The 19,765-nt window shown below is 34.0% G+C and overlaps 4 protein-coding genes and 1 non-coding gene across 6 annotated transcripts; 2 read left to right on the top strand and 3 right to left on the bottom strand.

Moving 5' to 3' along the window:
• Positions 1-2,695: 2,695 nt before the first annotated feature.
• On the bottom strand, positions 2,696-5,346 carry LOC124825193 (G patch domain protein). Its single transcript, XM_047297747.2, has 5 exons — positions 5,121-5,346; positions 4,855-5,031; positions 4,508-4,760; positions 3,544-3,660; positions 2,696-3,225 (listed from the first exon to the last, which is right to left on the bottom strand). Exons 1-5 carry the CDS (start codon positions 5,223-5,225, stop codon positions 3,113-3,115), a joined length of 765 nt encoding a protein of 254 aa, XP_047153703.2. The 5' UTR covers positions 5,226-5,346; the 3' UTR covers positions 2,696-3,112.
• Positions 5,347-6,851: 1,505 nt separating this feature from the next.
• Positions 6,852-9,178, top strand: LOC124825192 (UDP-Glycosyltransferase superfamily protein). Its single transcript, XM_047297746.2, has one exon. The coding sequence runs from the start codon at positions 7,251-7,253 to the stop codon at positions 8,706-8,708; it is 1,458 nt and encodes a 485-aa protein (XP_047153702.2). The 5' UTR covers positions 6,852-7,250; the 3' UTR covers positions 8,709-9,178.
• A 961-nt stretch (positions 9,179-10,139) lies between these two features.
• On the bottom strand, positions 10,140-12,336 carry LOC124825191 (BTB/POZ domain-containing protein). Of its 2 annotated transcripts, none has more exons than XM_047297745.2 (4): positions 12,155-12,336; positions 11,959-12,064; positions 10,507-10,625; positions 10,140-10,421 (listed from the first exon to the last, which is right to left on the bottom strand). In XM_047297745.2, exons 1-3 carry the CDS (start codon positions 12,264-12,266, stop codon positions 10,547-10,549), a joined length of 297 nt encoding a protein of 98 aa, XP_047153701.1. In that variant the 5' UTR covers positions 12,267-12,336; the 3' UTR covers positions 10,140-10,421; positions 10,507-10,546. The 2 variants fall into 2 exon arrangements, with proteins under 2 accessions (XP_047153701.1, XP_047153699.1); XM_047297743.2 differs by having other exon boundaries at positions 10,529-10,625.
• A 541-nt stretch (positions 12,337-12,877) lies between these two features.
• On the bottom strand, positions 12,878-12,951 carry TRNAV-CAC (transfer RNA valine (anticodon CAC)). The gene has a single exon. It is a non-coding gene; the product is annotated as a tRNA-Val (tRNA).
• Positions 12,952-12,979: 28 nt separating this feature from the next.
• On the top strand, positions 12,980-18,175 carry LOC124825190 (myosin heavy chain-like protein). The gene is made up of 15 exons (XM_047297742.2): positions 12,980-13,105; positions 13,232-13,319; positions 13,441-13,481; positions 13,631-13,720; positions 13,827-13,880; positions 14,096-14,173; positions 14,269-14,337; positions 14,423-14,584; positions 14,670-14,796; positions 15,200-15,237; positions 15,695-15,784; positions 15,897-16,001; positions 17,245-17,394; positions 17,635-17,744; positions 17,857-18,175. The coding sequence occupies exons 1-15, from the start codon at positions 13,070-13,072 to the stop codon at positions 17,930-17,932; spliced, it is 1,314 nt and encodes a 437-aa protein (XP_047153698.1). The 5' UTR covers positions 12,980-13,069; the 3' UTR covers positions 17,933-18,175.
• Positions 18,176-19,765: the final 1,590 nt, after the last annotated feature.

Genomic DNA, 19,765 nt, shown 5'->3' with positions numbered 1-19,765 from the left:
ATGGCACACGTTAATAGGTGGACTTAAATGATTTTTTAATTTAAAAAAAAAATCTCTGCCACGTCATCATCACCATCTCCAGTCAAACCCTAATTTCTCTCCAAGAAACCCTAGTTGCCGCACCATCCAGTGTCGTCATCGCCATCCTCGCTGATAACCGTCCTCTCCAACGCATCACACGCCACCACCAAAGCTATGCGACGAGAACGCGAGAAACCCTAGGTCTCCACGGTTTGCTTGCAGGTCTGATTGTGGTTGCAGGTGGAGGCAAGCAGCGACACGATTAGTGGTGGAGAAGAGTGGCGATTCGCGATCTACAACAGCTGGCGATTTGGTTGGTGGTTAGTGGTTGACGATTCTGTGGTGGAGATTGAACGGCAATGCTGCTGGCGCGACGACGATTTGGCTGGTGCGGGGTGAAAATGTTGAAGATTGGTGGTCGCGGCATAGCAAGGGATCGTGTTGGGTGGTGGCGCGAGAATGAAGGTGAGATGCGTAGGTGGTGGAGGTGCAACAGAAGGGAGAAGACACTTTGGTGGTGGTGCGTGATGTGTTGGAGAGGATGGCTGCCGGTGAGGATGGCAGTGACGGCGCTGGATGGTGCGGCGGCTAAGGTTTCTTGGAGAAAAATTAGGATTTGTCTGGAGATGGTGATGATGATGTGACATTTGGACCGTTATGTTTTTAACCTTAACTGCGTGAGCGGAAAGGACCGGATTGAACATTTTTTAGGGGTTTGAACTTTTTTAAAAGGTAAGATTACTTTGAACCAAACCCCTAAAAGTAGGGACCAAATAATGTATTTAACCTAAAAACTATAAGCATGTCATATACAAACAAACTTATACAACATGTTTTGGAATGAAGATTCACAAGGTCAAAAACGAAAGATATATATTTGCATCGCATTTGCTTATTTAGTTCATGGAGGATGTTTGTGGAGGAATTAATTTTTTTAAATAAGAAAATGATAGTTTTGATGATGTTTGTGGAGGATGAAAAAAAAAGTTTCAAAAATAAATTTTCGTTCTTCCAAAAAATTGAAAAAGTGGGCCAACGTAGTCCACTTTTTGCTAACTGCAGACATAAACGAGTCAAGTTGTTTTGCATTGCTATTCTTAATTACTGTATCGGTTATAACTAAATCTAGTATAGAAAATATTATCTTATTTATAATTCTGTCATTGTTATTACATTTAATTATAATATATTTATTTTCTAAATTTTATATGTATTTATAAATAAATTTTAACATCCAATAATAGGTTTAAAAATCCACAATTTTACTATTATTTTCTCGCTTCTTTGTCATTAACCTTCTTTAATTTATTCCAATTTAAGACAATATTTCACTAATTGTCATTATTGTTTGAACAAGTTATTCTTGTTATGATGTCATTATTTTTTTTTTAAAATATGAACAAAGTTTAAATATTTTATAAATTTTATTAATATTTTATTTTCTCAATCTGTATTTCTATGGATAAGGATTAAGCCTTGAATTCTTTTTCTTTAGAATATTGTCACATAATAAAGAAATGTAACAAATAATTATTGAAACTAACAAACAAAAAGTTATACGTATTATAAAGCGATTAGACACGACTTGATTTATTCAAAATATGTAAACCTTTGTCCAAAACACACACACACACACACTATATATATATATATATATATATATATATATATATATATATATATATATATATATATATATATATATATATATATATATATATATAATTTCATTTTGAATAAATTGAATTCGGAAAATTGATTGGAATTAGAAAATACCGTGAAACTAAAAAGAAAATTGCGGACGGTTCATAAAAAAGTCCTAGCATGAATAGAGAACATGAAACTCATATTTTTATGAAATATAAATCTGAGTCTTATTATGTGGATTAAAATTTGATGACTATTTTATAAACAAATAAAAAATAGGTGTGATAATATAAAATGACACGAAAACAGTTGATTGAAAAGAGAGGGTAACAGTGACATTGCAAATAGATTCTGAGTATTACAAATATTTGAGGCATTGATGCATAGAAGATGTTTGACAAAATGAATGATAAGGAATCACACACCTCACAAACCCATTTGCGCATCTAACGGTAACTGTTTCAGTTTCCATCATGCAGACCCACCACACTGCATTATGCATTCTATTACCATTTATTGGAAAGATTTGACCTTTGGGTGTTCCAGGAAGATAATAAAAACTCAGGGTAACTTAACTTTGTTTATTATTAAACTATAAAAGCTTTGATTTTTTAACCATAAGATATTTTATGGATTAACCCTTTAACCGGAATATTTGTTTTCGTCGTTATCCTCTTCCCGCGTTGATCAGTCAAAAAGATAAACAAAGAAAGAAGTGAAAAGAAGTTTTGTCGTTTTGGGTTGACGTGTTTTGCAAATTCTGGAATCTAGAATTCAGATTGGTTCCTGACTAAGAAAGTGGGTGCTGACTGGAGCTATGAGCATGCATCATCATCACTTTTATTTAAAAATCATTAAAATAGAAATCTTTTTTCTTATATTTTTAAACAGCAAACAAACCTGATTGTTTTCTTAACTGGGTATGGTTGAAAAAATTAAATTTTCTGTTTCAGGTTTATTTAACTCAGTTTAGAGAATCTAGATTACGCAGAAGGAGAAAGGAGAAAGAAAGAAGGGAGAAGCAAAGTGAACTGTTACAAAGGATTTTAAAAGACATCCTCTGTTCTGATATAGGTTTAATATTCCAGAGTCTAGCTTCCTTTACATACAAAGAGACTGAGCTAGATTTTATTTATACTTTTACATATTTCTTTATACCCTGGACAAGCAAAATACAAAACAAGACATTATTAAATCAGTATATTCATCCCTGTTCCTCGTACTCTGCTGGGTGCAAGATTCTTCCCTCTGCATATTCATCAGATCAGATCTGTTGTTTGGGAATTCTTTTTCTGCTTTATTCTTCTTCATACCTATCTTTGTTTGTTTCAGTTTCACCAAAACTGCCAAAACATTATTTTTATTTATTATTGTTAATATTATTCTATATGTATGTGTAGAAAGAGGAGTACTAGGAAATTAATTCCACGCGCTTCTGCAATCCTCAATATGCCCACTCTTGTGGCAGAATCGTTTCATTCTGGATACTCGTTGCTGCTTTCTGTGACTGATGATTCTGAAGTGAATACATGCCATCCCTGTCACTCACTACAACATCTGCAAATTTTAATAAAACAATACAACATAAGATTCACCCAAACAAATCACAAATATAAGTATTATATTCATTGTTTATAACAAAAGAAAATCAATAACTGGGACAGAGTGCAACTTGCTGGCTGTGAGAATGGACTTTTGGAGACTGCTCTTGCTTCAAAATTCAAAATTGTACCACTCATTCCGTCCTTCCCATGTTATTAATCAGTTCGCCACTATTATTATTTCGTGTTGGATAACATTTTGTATATACTTTATTTCACTCCATAAAATAAAATAATGTAAGATACAAATAGAAGGTTGTTGAAAGTTGAGTACCATGAAGAGGATGAAAGGCACCAGCTTTGGGCCCAGACGTGGCAGCCATTTGGTCGAAGTGGAGTTGCAGAGCCTGGACAACTCTGGCAGGTATAAGAACTGTGGAACAACCTTTGCCTGACACATTGCACATAATATAAATCATTTTCAACGTACGACGTGCAACCAATTCATCTTGCTTCATCACATTAAAGTTTATCACGGATTTGTCAACGTTAAGAAATCAGAATCCCTGAATTCGGTCACCAACTCTCTTAACTGTTTCTTTTTAAGTAAAAATAAAATTGAAAAACTCAACATAAATTTAGTGAAAGCCCAAGATAGTGTCTTAAAATAATAAAATTTAAACACTGTTAGCTTTTAACAAAGATAATTATTATGTGTGTTTGTTGTCTCTTTTTCACATTCCTAACCACTAGTGCCATCAAATCACTGGAAAGAAATGTGAGGGCATTTGAAAAGGGTGTGTTATATTTTCATGGTTTTGACAAGAGGAAAAAATCACGGATCCAGAAGGATGGAGCAGGTGCAGCATGTGATGATGGATGATCACAGAAGATTCGTATTAAAATTCAAACACCATAAAAAAGAATAATAGTCAACATCAGCTAAGGTTCACAAGCAAAGTGGGAGGTTGGAGACTAAACTAAAGGTACTTTTTTTATTCAATATTATTGGTGGGGGACGAGACCAGACAGCGGATTCATAGAACTTTGGAACAGAGGAAGAGGAAAAGGAAAAAAAAAAAACATATAGTAGCAGCGAAATGATACAAGGCAAGACGTGACATACAAAAAAAAAAACAGTACTAAAGCAACTTACAACAAGTGGCATGGTTCTTTCGATTTCAGAATTTCACTGACCAACAGCTTAAACAGCAAGGAAACAAACATGACAGCAAGAAAAACAGTGCGAAATAAGCAAATTATTAAATCCACAGGACGAAAACTATGCAAGTTTTTACCTTGCTTGTTAGTAGATTCGGACGGGGTAGGGGCTCCTGCACGCGGCAAGAAAACGCCGGTCCCACCCCTAGAACCGGGCCCGTCAAGAAACAAGGCCCGCATGCCAGCACCGTGTTGTGGGCCTGGCCGCGGCGGGCGGGCCCTCCGTACGTTTCCTTTCTTGGGCTCGTATGTCTGTCCTAGGTTTTTCCGATGCGGAGCGGGTGTCTGTTTGGGGGACACGGCTACCTGGTCTTGCTTCACCCCTGACAGCTGTTAACACAAAAAAAAAACACAAAAAACTCAATTAATTACTTAAACAGTTTGAATTAAAGCTAATAGTATTCATTAGTCTGGTCTTACTTACTTCAATGGCTCGAATCTGTTCCTGAACGAGAGATTGATGAGAATAGAGTCCAATATTGAAGCTTTGAAGCTTCCCAAACATGTCGTAGCCGCTCTTCCATGAACGCTCTTCAGGGGCGGCAGAGGGTGATGGTTCCTGAGAGCAACCTTCTGCACTTTCATGTATGGAGTCTCGTGACTTGACCCAAGAAGAAAAAGAAAAAGTTACTGTTATTATTGTTGTTGTTGGTATCAATCAAACGGAAGTGTGGTTAAATAGAATAGTACCGAATGGAGAGTGTCGTCGTCGGAAAGCAAGAAGCAAGCCATGCGGTGAGTTAACTCGGCGACGAAATCGTGGTGGTTGTCGTCGGGGAGAGAGTGAAGAGGCATGGTGGGGTTTGGAAGATGAAGAAGAAGAAGAAGAAGAAGAATGAGAGAAAGAGAAGAAGAGAAAGGGATTTAAATGAAAGCAGAAGAAAAGAAAAAAAGTTGATGATGAATGGGAGAAGAAGAGAGGGTGGGCCCAGTGCTTGCGATGGGAGGGTTTTTATGCGCAGAGTTCGGTTAAGTAGTTGGACCATACACTGTCATTTACCTATTTCTACAACTCAACTGCCATTTGTTGGACTCAGTATAAGTTCCTCCCAAAACATTCTAACTGCTCTGACACTCTTCAATCTCTCTAATCAAAACCATCAATTTCTTCATATGTCTGGTTTCATTACATAATGTTTAAATAATATTACTAATCTTAACAATAAAATTAATAAAGTGATTACTACACTTAATTTATACATTAAAATCTTAACATTAATGGCTGCAGACGAATTTTCCTAGCAGTTGTGAATATCCAAAACGTGATTCTGGTCAGCTAACAAGTTTGGTTTTGTTTTGTTTTGTGTGCTAATTGATGTGGAAGCTAAACTAATGTGTGCTCCTTCTGTTACTATTCTGTACTGATCAAATCACACATGCAAGCTATTAATGAGCTCAAATAATGTCTGTGTATTTCTATTAGTTAGCTACTAAATTTGGTGTTCCCTGCGAAAGTCAAAAAGCCAATCAATGATTGATGTTGACCGAATTAAGAACAGACTTTGAATCAATGATGAGAGAGGGATAAAGGGTATTGCAAAAACAATTCCATAAAGATAATTTCCTGCTAAGACTGGTTGTATTTGTATTGAATGTTGTTAGACAAAAAGAAGAAGAAAAACTTTGTTTTGAAGTTATTTAGTGATATTTGTTCTTGTCACAGTCTGGACAGCTAACGATGAAAATCTTAAGATTACATATGAGATTGACATCATCGTGGCACAGTTGCATACTTTCTGGTGTGGGAAAATCACAGATGATGTAAGAATTAATATATGGGAGGGTAGCAGAAATGGTATGATCAGAGTAGGTAAATATAGAGTGTAAAATGGGTTAGTTTGGAGGATGATAACATTAGAATAGGGCAGAGAGCATGAGTCACACCTACTACTCCAGTTATTGATAAGTTGAGCTGACCAGACTCAGGTCTATTTATGCACTTGGAAATGTTCCTCACGCTTTTTCATTAGTCCAATTATACACTCTACTCATGAATCACATACTGATGTGATCATATAACATACGCAGACCACAAATATATCATAAATAAAAGATTATTTTAAATAAAGCCAATTAAAAAAGTTTATTAAGTCAAAAAAATGATAAAAAAAAAGTAGCTGCTCTCTAATTTTAGGTAATTCAAGAGTTAGTAAGAATGACGTTTAAGTTAGTACAAAGAATGGTCGAGTGTGTTCAATAGTAAACACTTTGATGCAAAATAAATAAATAAATAGAATGTTCCATCTTTCTTAACTAATATTATCTTACGAATCTAAATAAGAATTTGAATAAAAATAAGAGAAAGAAAAATTATAAAGTTTCACGTGTATGCATATGAATATATGAAAGAAAGTTGTGTAACTTGAGATTAACATATGGAACCTTAATTTATTTCAGATATGAATAAAATTTCATCACCTTGTATTGTATCTTCCCATGTTCCATTTCTCATGGCATATACATGAATTGCGCTAAGATAAAAAAAATGTGTCAAAGCCATTGATAACCTCACTCATTAATAAGTGTTTATAATATATAATTAAGCTATTATTATTATTATTTTGGTAAAAAAATAAAAATTAAAACTGGTTTGCTGGAGCTACTTTTTCATAAAGCAACAGTGCTATTGAAGCAAGCTTAATGATATTCATGACTTGCTAAAGTATTAGAAGTCCATAACCTCATTGTGCTGAGGCCTAGGCAGCATGTGATAGGTTTCTTGGTTTCTACTTTCTTGTCCCCTATGTTCGTGCTTTAAAGTAATCATGCTAATATTGTCTCTTTCTCATCTAATACTAAACGTTCCTTTCCTGAAATCAAATGTCCATGGCAAAGGATCGAAGTTCTATATTCAGTTTTCAATATTTCTGTTACGTTGTGGTAATCCTTTCCATATGCTCTATAATCTTATCTCTGTCTTGGAGCCACTGTTGCAGCCAGTGTCATTCACCATACCAAGCACTTGTACAAAAGCAAAACCTACCAATCAACCTCCTTTCATATCCCTTTGCATGGAACCATCTTGTGTTCTCCTCAGAGCCACCTTCAAAGCTTCTTAAGATTGCACTTTTTGTCAGGAAATGGCCACACAAGTCTCGTGCAGGTGGGCTTGAACGCCACGCCCTCACACTCCATCTCGGTCTTGCTAAAAGAGGCCATGATCTTCACGTATTCACCACTTACACAGACTCTTCTTCGACCAACTATTCCTTCAACAACTTACACTTTCACTTCTCCAAACCATCACCTGCTGGTTACCTCGACCAAGCTTCGGTTTGGGAGCAGTTTCAAGCAGAAAACTCATCTGGTAAACCATTTGACGTTGTTCACACGGAGAGTGTTGGACTTAGGCACACAAGATCTCGATATGTTAGTAATTTGGCCGTCACTTGGCATGGGATTGCATACGAGACATTTCATTCTGATATCATTCAAGAACTCCTTAGAACACCCCAGGAACCTCAGACAAAGGCTTTGACTGAAAGACCTGTAAAGGTCGTTGAAGAGGTCAAGTTCTTCCCAAATTATGCTCATCACGTTGCCACCAGTGATCATGCAGGTGATATCCTAAAGAGGGTCTATATGATTCCGGAAGAAAGGGTCCATATTATTCTAAATGGCGTGGACGAACAGGTTTTCAGATCAGATGTTTCCAAGGGAAATGAATTCAAGAAGAGGCACGGAATTCCGGGTACAAAGTCATTAGTGATAGGACTGGCTGGGAGGTTAGTCAAGGACAAGGGGCACCCTTTGATGTTTGAAGCTTTGAAGCAGATAATTGCAGAAAACAGCAGTTTCCAAGAGAGTAGCATGGTTGTGGTTGCAGGAGATGGTCCTTGGGGTGCAAGATACAGAGATCTTGGGGCAAATATGTTGGTTCTGGGACCCTTGGAACAAGCTGAATTGGCATGTTTCTATAATGCTATTGACATTTTTGTAAACCCCACTTTAAGAGCACAAGGTTTGGATCACACTTTGCTAGAAGCCATGCTAAGTGGGAAGCCAGTGATGGCTACTAGGCTTGCAAGCATTGCAGGGTCTGTAGTTGTAGGCAATGAAATGGGTTACACATTTTCACCAACGGTGAGTGATCTGAAGAGGGCTATATATGAGTTATGGATTAGTGGAAGAGATGTTCTGAACAAGAAAGGTCAGGTTGCGATGCAAAGAGGTTTGCAACTGTTCACTGCAACAAAGATGGTGGCCGCTTATGAGAGACTCTTTCTTTGCATATCAGGTTCAATGCATGAGAACCATTTCTGTGAATACCAACCATGAGGTTAGTAAATTAGTATCAGAATATTGGAGAGAAAAAAACAAAAGGAGAAGCTTGTTGCTACTGACGAGTGTTTTTGTGAAGTCAAACAAATTAATCATTAAGTACTAAGCTACCACCGTCCTCGCACATGCTTACATGATATCTTAATTCTTAAGGCAGTTTCATAGTTAAGCCTAGGCGACAAGCTTTTCCTTAGGTCACAAGCAACTACTACAACGAAAGTCTACTACCTTTCGTAATGCTGATCCTTGCACGGTACCCTATCTAAGCACATTACCACAGCTTTTGAAACACCACGCTATCATGCATCGAAAATCTTATGCAATCTATTCACCCTCATTTCTGTTTTAAGAACTTCAAATTATATGAGCCGTGCAAAAATTAATTTTTTTTATAAATTCTGATTGATGAATGTGATCGGAATGTACTTTATACTATTAGTACTTATTAATATGTATTTTTTAAGTTCTGAAAAATCGACAATTTATTCTAGGTCCCAACCCAAGACGTTCAGAGAATTGACCGCGTTCCTGGTTCATTTGTTTAGATTTTGATTAAATGATTTTAACAGATGGTAAAAATAGGTTTAATGTCTCAATAGGTCCCTATTTTTGTTCAGAATTTGAAATAAATCCCTTTATTTTGACGTATTAATTGGGTTCTTATTTTTGTTAATTTGATGCAAATAATTCCTTTCCGTCAATTTCATCAAACGGCGTTAATGAATGTGTGACGTGGCCTTACACGTGTCAATACTGTTCTCAGGCCACGTCACACATTCATTAACGCCGTTTGACCTATTGAGACATTAAACCGTAAAAAAATGAGTCTTTGAGAATAATGTTTTAAAAAGTAATAAATATATTTTCTGGTAATTTTAGTTAGTGATTAACTGATTACAAAATATCAGTAATAAAATCTCATTTATTTCAAAATTAATTCTCATCGATGCAATTTTGATTTTTTTACGATAAAAGAACTAAGTTACTGCTTGAAAAAGAAATGTCCATTGCAATTGAGGTTTTGTTTTCAGTCAAAGAGACTGTCGCTATCATATAAAGCTGGCCTTCTTTCTGTCGTACTAAAGAAATCCAAGTGGCTGGTGAATGACGCTTAACTTATGGGACACAGCAGGAGGCATTGGATAAATATTAGCTAACAGAGCAAAGTAGAGGGAAATAAAAACATGGAATGAAGGAAAATGTCATTTTTTTTTACATGAAATTGGTACAGGAAAAAAGGAAATTAGAAAATAGTGAAATTGTTTTTAATTTTACCATTTAAAACTTAAGGAAAAAAATTAAAAATAAGACAACATTTTATAATTCTAAATAAAGGAAATAGAATTTTTATTTTCTACCCACAGTCCCGTTAAACTCTGTTTTTTCAACTCTCTCATATCCATTTCACGTTCAATCATACCTCAGAACTGAGCGAATTTCGTTTGCTTGTTTGAATAACAATGTCTACACTGTTGTAATTGTAATGGCCTTTAAAACAGCATTTTGATGTTAGTAAATTTTTAACAAGTTGATTTATACAGCAACATCAACAGACGGCATCTTAGAGCCACTCGTACATCAGAGTGATGAAAACTTAGTCTAACAATAAGTAAATTATACAAATTACATATGTACTTAGTTCCATAAAAGACAGTTCCAAATGGCAATTATAATACGTTCTTTGAAATCCTAACCAAGTAATAATTCCATCTGCATGAACAAAAACAGCAAAAATCAACATGACAAAAAATACTACTATTATTTGTTAGACTCCAGGAGAATAATATAGGCTTACGATGAGGACGAAGAACTATCACCTTGGGGAAGTAAAATGCTTATGTATGGAGGTAATTGGCAGCCATCATTAGCTCTAGAGTTAACTCAGGTTCAATGGGAAATTCCGTTTCCTTCCCACTAGTAAGAGCAACATCTCAAGTCAATAATACAGCTATTTTCATAGACATTAGCACGAGATAAAATGAGAGATTTCGGATCAAAGTTTCCCAAAGTAATATAATACTTGCAAAACAAAAACTATCAATCATACTCATCCGATCACAGCAATCTACTGATATTTTACTAAATGAGTGGACAACCACTTAAATTGGTAAAACTATGTAATAATATTTTAAAATTGCACAGTAATTTCAAAATTATAAATAATGCATGACTATTTTAAAATATAGAAAAGCGACAATATACTAGTTCAACGATCAATGACATTGTTTCACCCTTGGATAAACTATAATTAATTTGCATCTTTAGTCTCCCACAAAGTGTGAATTTTGGTTCTTCAATTATTTTTAACTCAAGTGTAGTTCAACTTGTAGTTGTTATAATCAATTCGTTCCACTATTTCTTCTTTTCATAAAACACTCAAAAAAGGTACACAATACGGAGGTCATCCTCCCCCGGAGCCTTCTTTGAAGTAAATATTTAAACCATTTATAAAAAAATTGGATGTGAGTGAATATGCAGCTATACTACACACAAAATGGGAACTCAGAATTGAGCAAAGATTGATATGCATGATGGAAGAAGGTAACATAATAAAAGAATTTTGTACACTGTAAAGCTTATAATCCAGGATTACTTCATAGAATCAAATAATTCAACTAACTATAGTCACCTTCCTCACAGTTCTGAATGATCCAAACTTTTGTGCTGACACAAAACTACCTCATAATGATATGCACAAATCAAAATTGAACGGAATGTGTATTGTTTATGCACAGACAAACTAGCAAAATGGTTATTAAACATGCTAAATACTAGATCTTTATGTCACAATTTACACGATTTCATCAAGGCGCTGTCATTACGCTGCACTTCAGTACTCAGGAAAATTCTTTTTCTCTGAGAACCAAAAACTAAAAAAAATGATCCGCAAAGTCAAACACTATGGATCTATTTTGTAGCTAATTGGCAGTAAGTAGAACTCGGCAGACCCATTACCCACTCCGTTGTTGGGAGGAAATTCAATAACATCACTATTGCATGTCAAGGTAATAGGTTGCTCCCAATACAACCTACCATGAATTGTGAATAACTGAAAATACACTTAAGGCTTTTGATACACCAAAATTCATATTCATTACACACTTAAATGACTGGTAAAAAACGAAAGAAACATCATATTAAATGACTAGTAAAAAACGAAAGAAAAATCATATTAAATGACTAGTAAAAAACGAAAGAAACATCGTATTCGGCAATGTTGCAACAGCGAAGAGAGAAAAAGGAAAACCTGGCAAATTGTAGATGCCAATAAAAGTACTGGCAAATCTTCTCCAGAATGGTGGTACTAATCTCGGGAAAGGTAACTTCGCCGTGCTGCCTCTCAGAGAAACTCCCTGTGAAAGAAACGATCATTATGTGTATAATGAAATTTGGAACCCTAATTGCGGTGAAAAGGGGCAATTTAATAAAACATAATATCAAACCTGGAGAAGTAAGCATGTTATGTATGGTCTGTGAAACCATTGCAGCTTCTTTGTCGACCACAAATTCAAAACCCTCCGCGCTGATCAGTTTTACCGTGTCTTCCTTCTTCATCTTCTGATTCTCGCCTCCTTCACCTTGCGTTTAACTACAATCGATTATGGCCGGAACGTCAGAGTTCGCATTTTCAAACTCAAGTTTTATGGGAGGAAGGGCTTTGATCCCGGCCTTTTTGGACGGGCCTGATTTTTGGACTTTAATTACTGACTAAAGCCCAACTATGTAGTTTACTTCAAATACAAAAATCTGAAAATATTTTTGTCCTTGAAAATAACTTTTGAAAACAAAATAATATTATGAAATGTAAAGATGGGGTTTCAAAAAGTACTCAGTTAAACATTTTTCTAGTTTTTAACATGTTAGAATGTATTGTTTTTTTTATAAAATACTGTTTTTTTAGGTTCCAAAAGTATTTTTTAAACACGTCGTACTTTTTTACTTTCTAAGAAGTATTTTCTATAACAAGAAACGAAAAAAAAAAAGAGTAAATCTGAATTTTTTAAAATAAACGAATTAAAAAACATAACTAATTCCTAATTGTATAATATAATAATAATAGTCTAAATATATTTTATGTTTCAATTAGTTGAATGATATTAATTTATTAAAACATATTTCTTAATTTTGACATGAATAAAATATAATTGAAAAATAAACTTTCATCCTGTCTGAGCCCGGGTTCGAACCGGGGACCTCTAGTGTGTGAGACTAGCGTGATAACCAACTACACCACCCAGACACAATTGATGATCAAATAACATAAAGCTTAATTGTAACAGAAAAAAGTAAAATTATAAAACTACTCGCGTCTCGGCGAAGAGGCAGACGAACATTCCGTCCCCATTCCATCGGTAACAATGGAGGCGCGTCATGCATCTCTTGGTCGACGAACGGTACATTCCTAGCAACCTATCTCCATTTCTCCACTTCTCTTTTCGTTTTTTTCTGTATTCGATCGTTGTTCATTTATCATCGTGGTTATTGTTGTTGTTGAATCGGATAATTAATCGCATCCACAGTTGGAGGAAATTCGCCAAAAGAGAGCGGCAGAGAGATTGAGCAAAACCTCTTCGGGAGCAGATTTAACCAAGGTTCCCAGCACCTCCGGTCAGAATTTTCCTCCAATATTATGAATCTCTTGTACATATATATTTTTGTTTTATTATTACTTCATTTCTATGTGCGTTTTTCTTTTTTGCAATTCGAATCTAATTTTACTTTCCTTCAGAGCTTGCGAACAAGGCCGAGAGCGGTAATAGGCTCTCTGAGGTAAAATCTTTGTTGCATTATTAATCATGTCGTTCATTATATTGTCTATGGATCAACGATTAATCTCCATCTATACGAATTAATTTTTTAGGGACGCAAGTTTTCTGAATTTCAACTGCATTGATTTTGCGCGTATTCTCTTTTCACAGACAGATTTTAGTGCTTTATTGTCTCAACTGAAAGGTCTGCAAAACAAGAACACCGAGTTGGAGGAAGAAAACAGGAAAATAACTTTGAAGGTGAAGATTCAATCTGAATGCACACGTGCTGTTTATTTCTTTATTTGTAAGTCTATTCAAGAAAAAGAACAGCATGGGCTGATTGTATTTTTGTCTATTATCGCAGCTTCAGACGATGGAAACTGATAATGGTGCAATGCGCAAGCAGTTGAATGATCTGGTAATCTAAAAGGACGTGATGATGAATTCTTTTTTAGTTTGAGTTACAATTTTGTTAATGAAGAAGAATATATTGCCTCTCGAACGCATGAACCCCGAGTTAGCAAGAACATAGTTTAGAGCTAATTACTACAGCACTTCATGGATGAGGATTGGTATTGGAATAGTTTTAAAATTTATGTACCCTAGTTTTAAATCTCACTCGGATTCATGCAGGAGCAAAACACAGTGCCATCTCTACGTAAGGCTCTGAAAGATGTTGCAATGGAAAAAGATGCCGCAGTTGTTGCACGGGTAACTATATTCAAACCTTTATTCATTCCTTCTGGACTGCTTCACCTTGTTTTTAATCTTCCACAATTCCGATTAAACTTTACATATTAGTGCAGGAGGACCTTTCAGCACAGCTTCGTACCCTGAAAAAACGTCTTAAGGAAGCTGAAGATGAGCAATATCGTGTATGCGACTTGATTTTACAAAAAACATTTTGATGAAGAACCGTTTTTTTTCTTACTTAGAATGTGATTGACTATATTGGTCTAGGCTGAGGAAGATGCAGCAGCATTAAGAGCAGAATTGAACTTAATTCAGCAGCAATCAATGACTAATACAGTTAGCACAATTCCATCATTTGGTAATCCACCAGATCATTTTCAAATTCAAAGATTACAAAAGGAGCTAGATGATTTAAAACTGGAACTGCAGGTGGTGTTATGATTATGTCATTGGCATTTTCGAATGTTTTCTTTAATTTCTTTTCCTTTTGTCTGATGGTGATTAAAATTTATAGCGAGAATCACTGTTGAGGCACCAGGAGCAGGAACAATTAGCAAAAGAGCAGGCCCGCAGTGCCTCATTGATGTCTCAAAATGAGGAGTTGGAAGAGAAACTTAAGTCAATACCTATAGTGGCTCCAGGTTCTGCCAATGAAAACTTTTGCATAATTTATATTAACTTTGTATTGGCTGAATGAAACTTAGCATGCCAACAATCCATTATATAATCAGTTTCACTTCTTTGATGCTTTATGGCTTCCTAGTATCCTAATTCTTAATGGCGTATGCATGAATTCAAGCTCTTCAAAATTGCAGATGGTGGAAGCATTTTTCTTTTAACTATTTGTTGATTATTACTAGCATCTGCCCATCTATTTATGCCACAAACTCTTCATCGTAGTTTTGAGTGGCTATTTTTGTAGCAATGATGTTTATGGACTCTGTTCAACTTCAATACCAGTTCACATACATTTAACCTGATACGTCATCTTGTTGAATTGGTGTACTTTAACATGGCATTGACCTTGATATGTATATTTTGCAGAAGTCTCAGATCCAGCTGCTCCCAAAGCATTTTCTTTGGTGAGAAAAACTTCTTTATTATTTATTCAGTGAATTTTCAATTTTTCTATCTGTTAGCTTATCAAATTATTGGCAATAAATTTAAGTTACTATTTCATTCAAACCATTGACCAGTTATTAGCAAAATTACTAGTATCTGTGTTGACTGTTGTCTAGTTAAAGTTATGCATGATTTATAATATGGAAAATAGGAGGTGAGTGATGAATAGGGAGCTTTGGACTTTTACTTGTATCTTCGTGGGGAGAGCAGAAATCAGTTCCATTTCTTCTAAGTATAGAAGTAATGGCCAAAATATGCTTGACATGGCTGTTTTGGCAGTTGATGATGAATGACCTAAACTGTTAACCCCAACCCCATTTTGCAAACCAATGTATTTGTTGTCTGATAATCATCCAGCCTTTTTACTGATGTCTAATTTGCTTTGGTTTAATTTTGTCTGAATTTAATAAATCTCAGGAAGACAAGCAGAAACTTGATATCCGGTTGCATGATATGGCTTTAGCTATTGAAAGACTGGAAAGTAGTAGGCAGAAACTTCTAATGGAGGTGAAGTCTCTTTATCTAAATTTTGATGTATACGTTCTCTTACTAAAAGAAAATCACCATTGCTTTGTAAATGGCATCTCATGGAGTGATTGATTTATCATCTTGACGGCAGATTGACTCACAATCTACAGAAATTGAGAGGCTTTTTGAGGAAAATTCCAACCTTTCAAATTCATACCAAGAGGCAATTCAAGCATCTATGAGATGGGAAAACCAGGTAACAATCAGCATCAGGGATTTGAGCAAATATAATTTATGTTTACTAATCTAGTTTGATCATGTAAGGTCTTGGCTGTACGACCATTATTTACAGGATTTTTTTTTCTAAAATTTTCAAAATCAGGAATCTGTAGATCTTTAGAGTTTTGACTAATGAAATTCGGTTAATAAATTTTGATGACGAATTTGTGCTCTGGTGGAGAAATTTGGTACAAAGGTTCTGTATTACTGAAATCTGTGTTAAATGTTTTGCTAGTTATTGATATGCCAGGGCTGAATAATTTTATTTGTTGTGCAAAATCTTGGTTTACTTGACAATATATACAAAACCTCCTTTTGCTTTTATATATATATATATATATATATATATATATATACATATATATATATATATATATACATATATATATATATATACATATATATATATGTTAGAAATCTCATATTGACTAATAATAAGATCAATTCACAATATATAAGTGAGTGCAAACCTCACCTTACAAGGCTGATTTTGTAGGTTGAGTTAGGCTTAAAGTCCATTTCTTAATATGATATCAAAGTCATCAAGTCTATTGTTCCACTTGTTATCGAGTTGTTATCGGAGTATCCATTAATATTCAGTTCCACGAATGAAATGTATATACCTCAACATGAGAGGATGCATTGGAAGTTCCACATCAACTAGTGATAAGGTCAATCCACAATATATAAGTGGGTGCAAACTTTACCTTACAAGTCGGTTTGTGGGTTGATATAGACTTAAAATCTATTATATATATATATAATTGTTATTTATGGGAAAGTAATTTCATTTTTATAGGATTGAATCTTTGTTTTAATTCCCTATAAATGTGACTTGACTTGGTTTTAATCCTAATAAATGCCAACAATTAATCTTTACAAAACTATTTATTTTAAAATGGTTCCCATCACTATTTATTGCTGTCATGACATTAGAATGTTTGCAAGTCTGACATGACTAGATGTATGATACATCACTTGTAAATTTTAATAGGATGAAAATCAGTAAAAGAATTGGAGGACTATTATCAATTAGTCATATTTAGAGAGATTAAAAAATGCTTAAATGAACATTGAGATTACATTCATCTATTGATATATCTGAGTTGACTTTTGTTTTTATTTAGAAGTTTTCATTATAATCTTATGAACAAACATGATAGTGTTCCAGACCAAGAAAGTGTTATCATCACCTGTATTGACCTATGATGATTCTTCAGGTGATGGAGTGTCTTAAGCAAAATGAAGAGCTTCGTGGGATTCTAAATAATTTGAGAAACGAACAGGCTAGGGGCTTGCCAGACTCTTCTAAAAACGGAGCACATGAGATTCCTTCCTTGGGATCAACAGAAGAGATGACATCTATGAAGGTTAGTTACACTGTGCGCATGACATATTTTGTCCCTCTTTGTTGTCAATTCATGTCATTGACTTGTTGGATCAAATCTTATTGGTCAAATGTTCGCTTGTAAAATGAGATGCATCCAATTTTTCTGATTTTTCTTCTGAGAACTTTCCAGGGGATTTGATTGAGGTCTGTATGTTCTCTACACTTTTTAAAATTGGTGTTCATGCCTTCAAAAATTTGCATATTTTTGTTTGCTTGGCAGGGCCAACTTGTGAAGGAACAGAGGAGAGCAGAGGCACTCTCGGCAGAAGTCATGCAGCTTTCTGCTCAACTCGAACAATTCAAGCAAGCATATGACGGTCTTACACGATTGTAAGATTCTCTCTCTTTCTGTATTTTTCTGGTGATATCGAAAGCCACGCATTCATTCATTCTAGCCTTTGATTTCTTACATTGTCCATTTATATGAAAAACTACACTGCAGCTATAGGCCAGTGCTGCGCAACATTGAAAGCAATCTCATAAAAATGAAGCAAGACACCTCTTTGGCTGTACAATGATGGCTATGAGCAGTTGCATGATGATATTTCGGTTGTGAATGTAAAGCCCTTGTTGGAAGACATGATTTTGCAATGTCCACAGAATTATTTTTTACCATTTGTTTCAAGGCATTATGAATTTATGGGGATGGGTGTGGGATAGAGGGCATCAAACCCATCTCCTCATAATAGAGAAAGCCACATCCTTATATTATATTTTACCAATTTATCCCTGACTTTTAATAAATGATGTGTTTGCCATTATATTCTCATTTACATATTTGAATTGAAAAATATATTAAACACTTCAATTTATAAATTAAACTAGGATACACACAAAGTTTAACTATTTTTCATATTTAAAATTCTGGACATTTTTATATTTTTAATGGATTACTTTTATTAAAATATTTCTATAAATGTCTTGTAACATTATGAATAATTAATAATAATAATAACCTTAATGATAATAATAATAATAATAATAATAATAATAATATTTATATTTATATTTATATTTATATAACATTTATTTTTAAAAATAAAATAATAATAATTATTAAATTTTATTCATTAAATCATATTTTTAATCTATAGACTGAACGTGTCTGGTGATAAAGGTATTATTTGATAGAGGATAATAACATACCCTCCTTAATCTAGTGATGAATAAGTTTTAAATCTTTAATAAAATGTCTGAATTTTCTTTTGAAAACAATTACTTTTTTAAGTGGATTACCTGTTAAATCATGAAAATTTTTATTGAAGTATTTAAAATGATTTCTAAGACCATGCATAAAGCAAGAATGAAATTTTTTTTCTTTTTTTCTTTTCTCATATATTTTTTCCAAGAAGTCAAAACACCATTAACTTCTATCTCAATATTTTTTTATTAATAAATATTTATATGGACATGAGATTACGATATCTCATTCCTTTTAAGCATGCTAAAGCTTCATTATTATCCAACAAAACACTACTCAAAATATTATATATCATATTTTATGTTGCAGTGCAATTCAGATTTTGAGTTATTCCATTTATCTATATTAGACTTTACATGTTTCTGTGGATCTTTCTAATAGTAACTCTTTCCTCATTTACATATCACTATTGCATTTTCCTTCATACATCTGTATATATCTAACTCAACCTGCATACAAATGTTAATATCCCTGCACATTTATGCACAATTAACCCATACTAAATGTTAAGATTTATGCACAATTTATCCATACTATATAAAAAGACTATACAAAAATTTTCAAAGCAAAATTGTCCATATTAAAGAGATAAGCATTACTGGTAAAGATGAAAGATAAGCATACAAGCGTTTTTTCATCCCTGGACTGTTAAGTTCTCAAGATAATATGTAATGAATTGGGAATTTTGGTAAATTGATACACTCTTCGTGCAAGGATAAGGTTGTTCTCTCTTCATGTTGATAGTCTCAATAAATGTTCTTTAATTTTATTTTGAAGTTCAGATATTTAGACAGTTGAAAAAAAAAACACAAATATTAGAAATTCATGTTGTGGACGTAATTGTTGGAAATCATGATCTTCTATCAAGAGTCACGTTACTCTCGTCCGCCTCCCAACTCAAAAAATCATAAAACTAATTTATTTATGAATAGAGGTCCAACCTTCAATCATATTTGACTTTACAAAATTACAGCGAAAGAAGGTTTGAATTTTAAGAATAAAAAACTATGTATGAACAAATTAGAAATTTGATGATAGGAAAAGTTTGTTATGGTGAACCGCGTAAATCTCATCCATACAATTGAATTTTTTTTCATAATAAATTAATAATTAAATTTAATTTTTAATATTAACGGTGAGATTTACAACT

This window comes from Vigna umbellata, chromosome 6 (assembly GCF_029865625.1).
Source record: "Vigna umbellata cultivar VRB3 chromosome 6, Vumbellata_1.0, whole genome shotgun sequence".
Taxonomy (NCBI): Eukaryota; Viridiplantae; Streptophyta; class Magnoliopsida; order Fabales; family Fabaceae; genus Vigna; species Vigna umbellata.
This window is presented reverse-complemented; position numbering and strand designations above follow the sequence as displayed.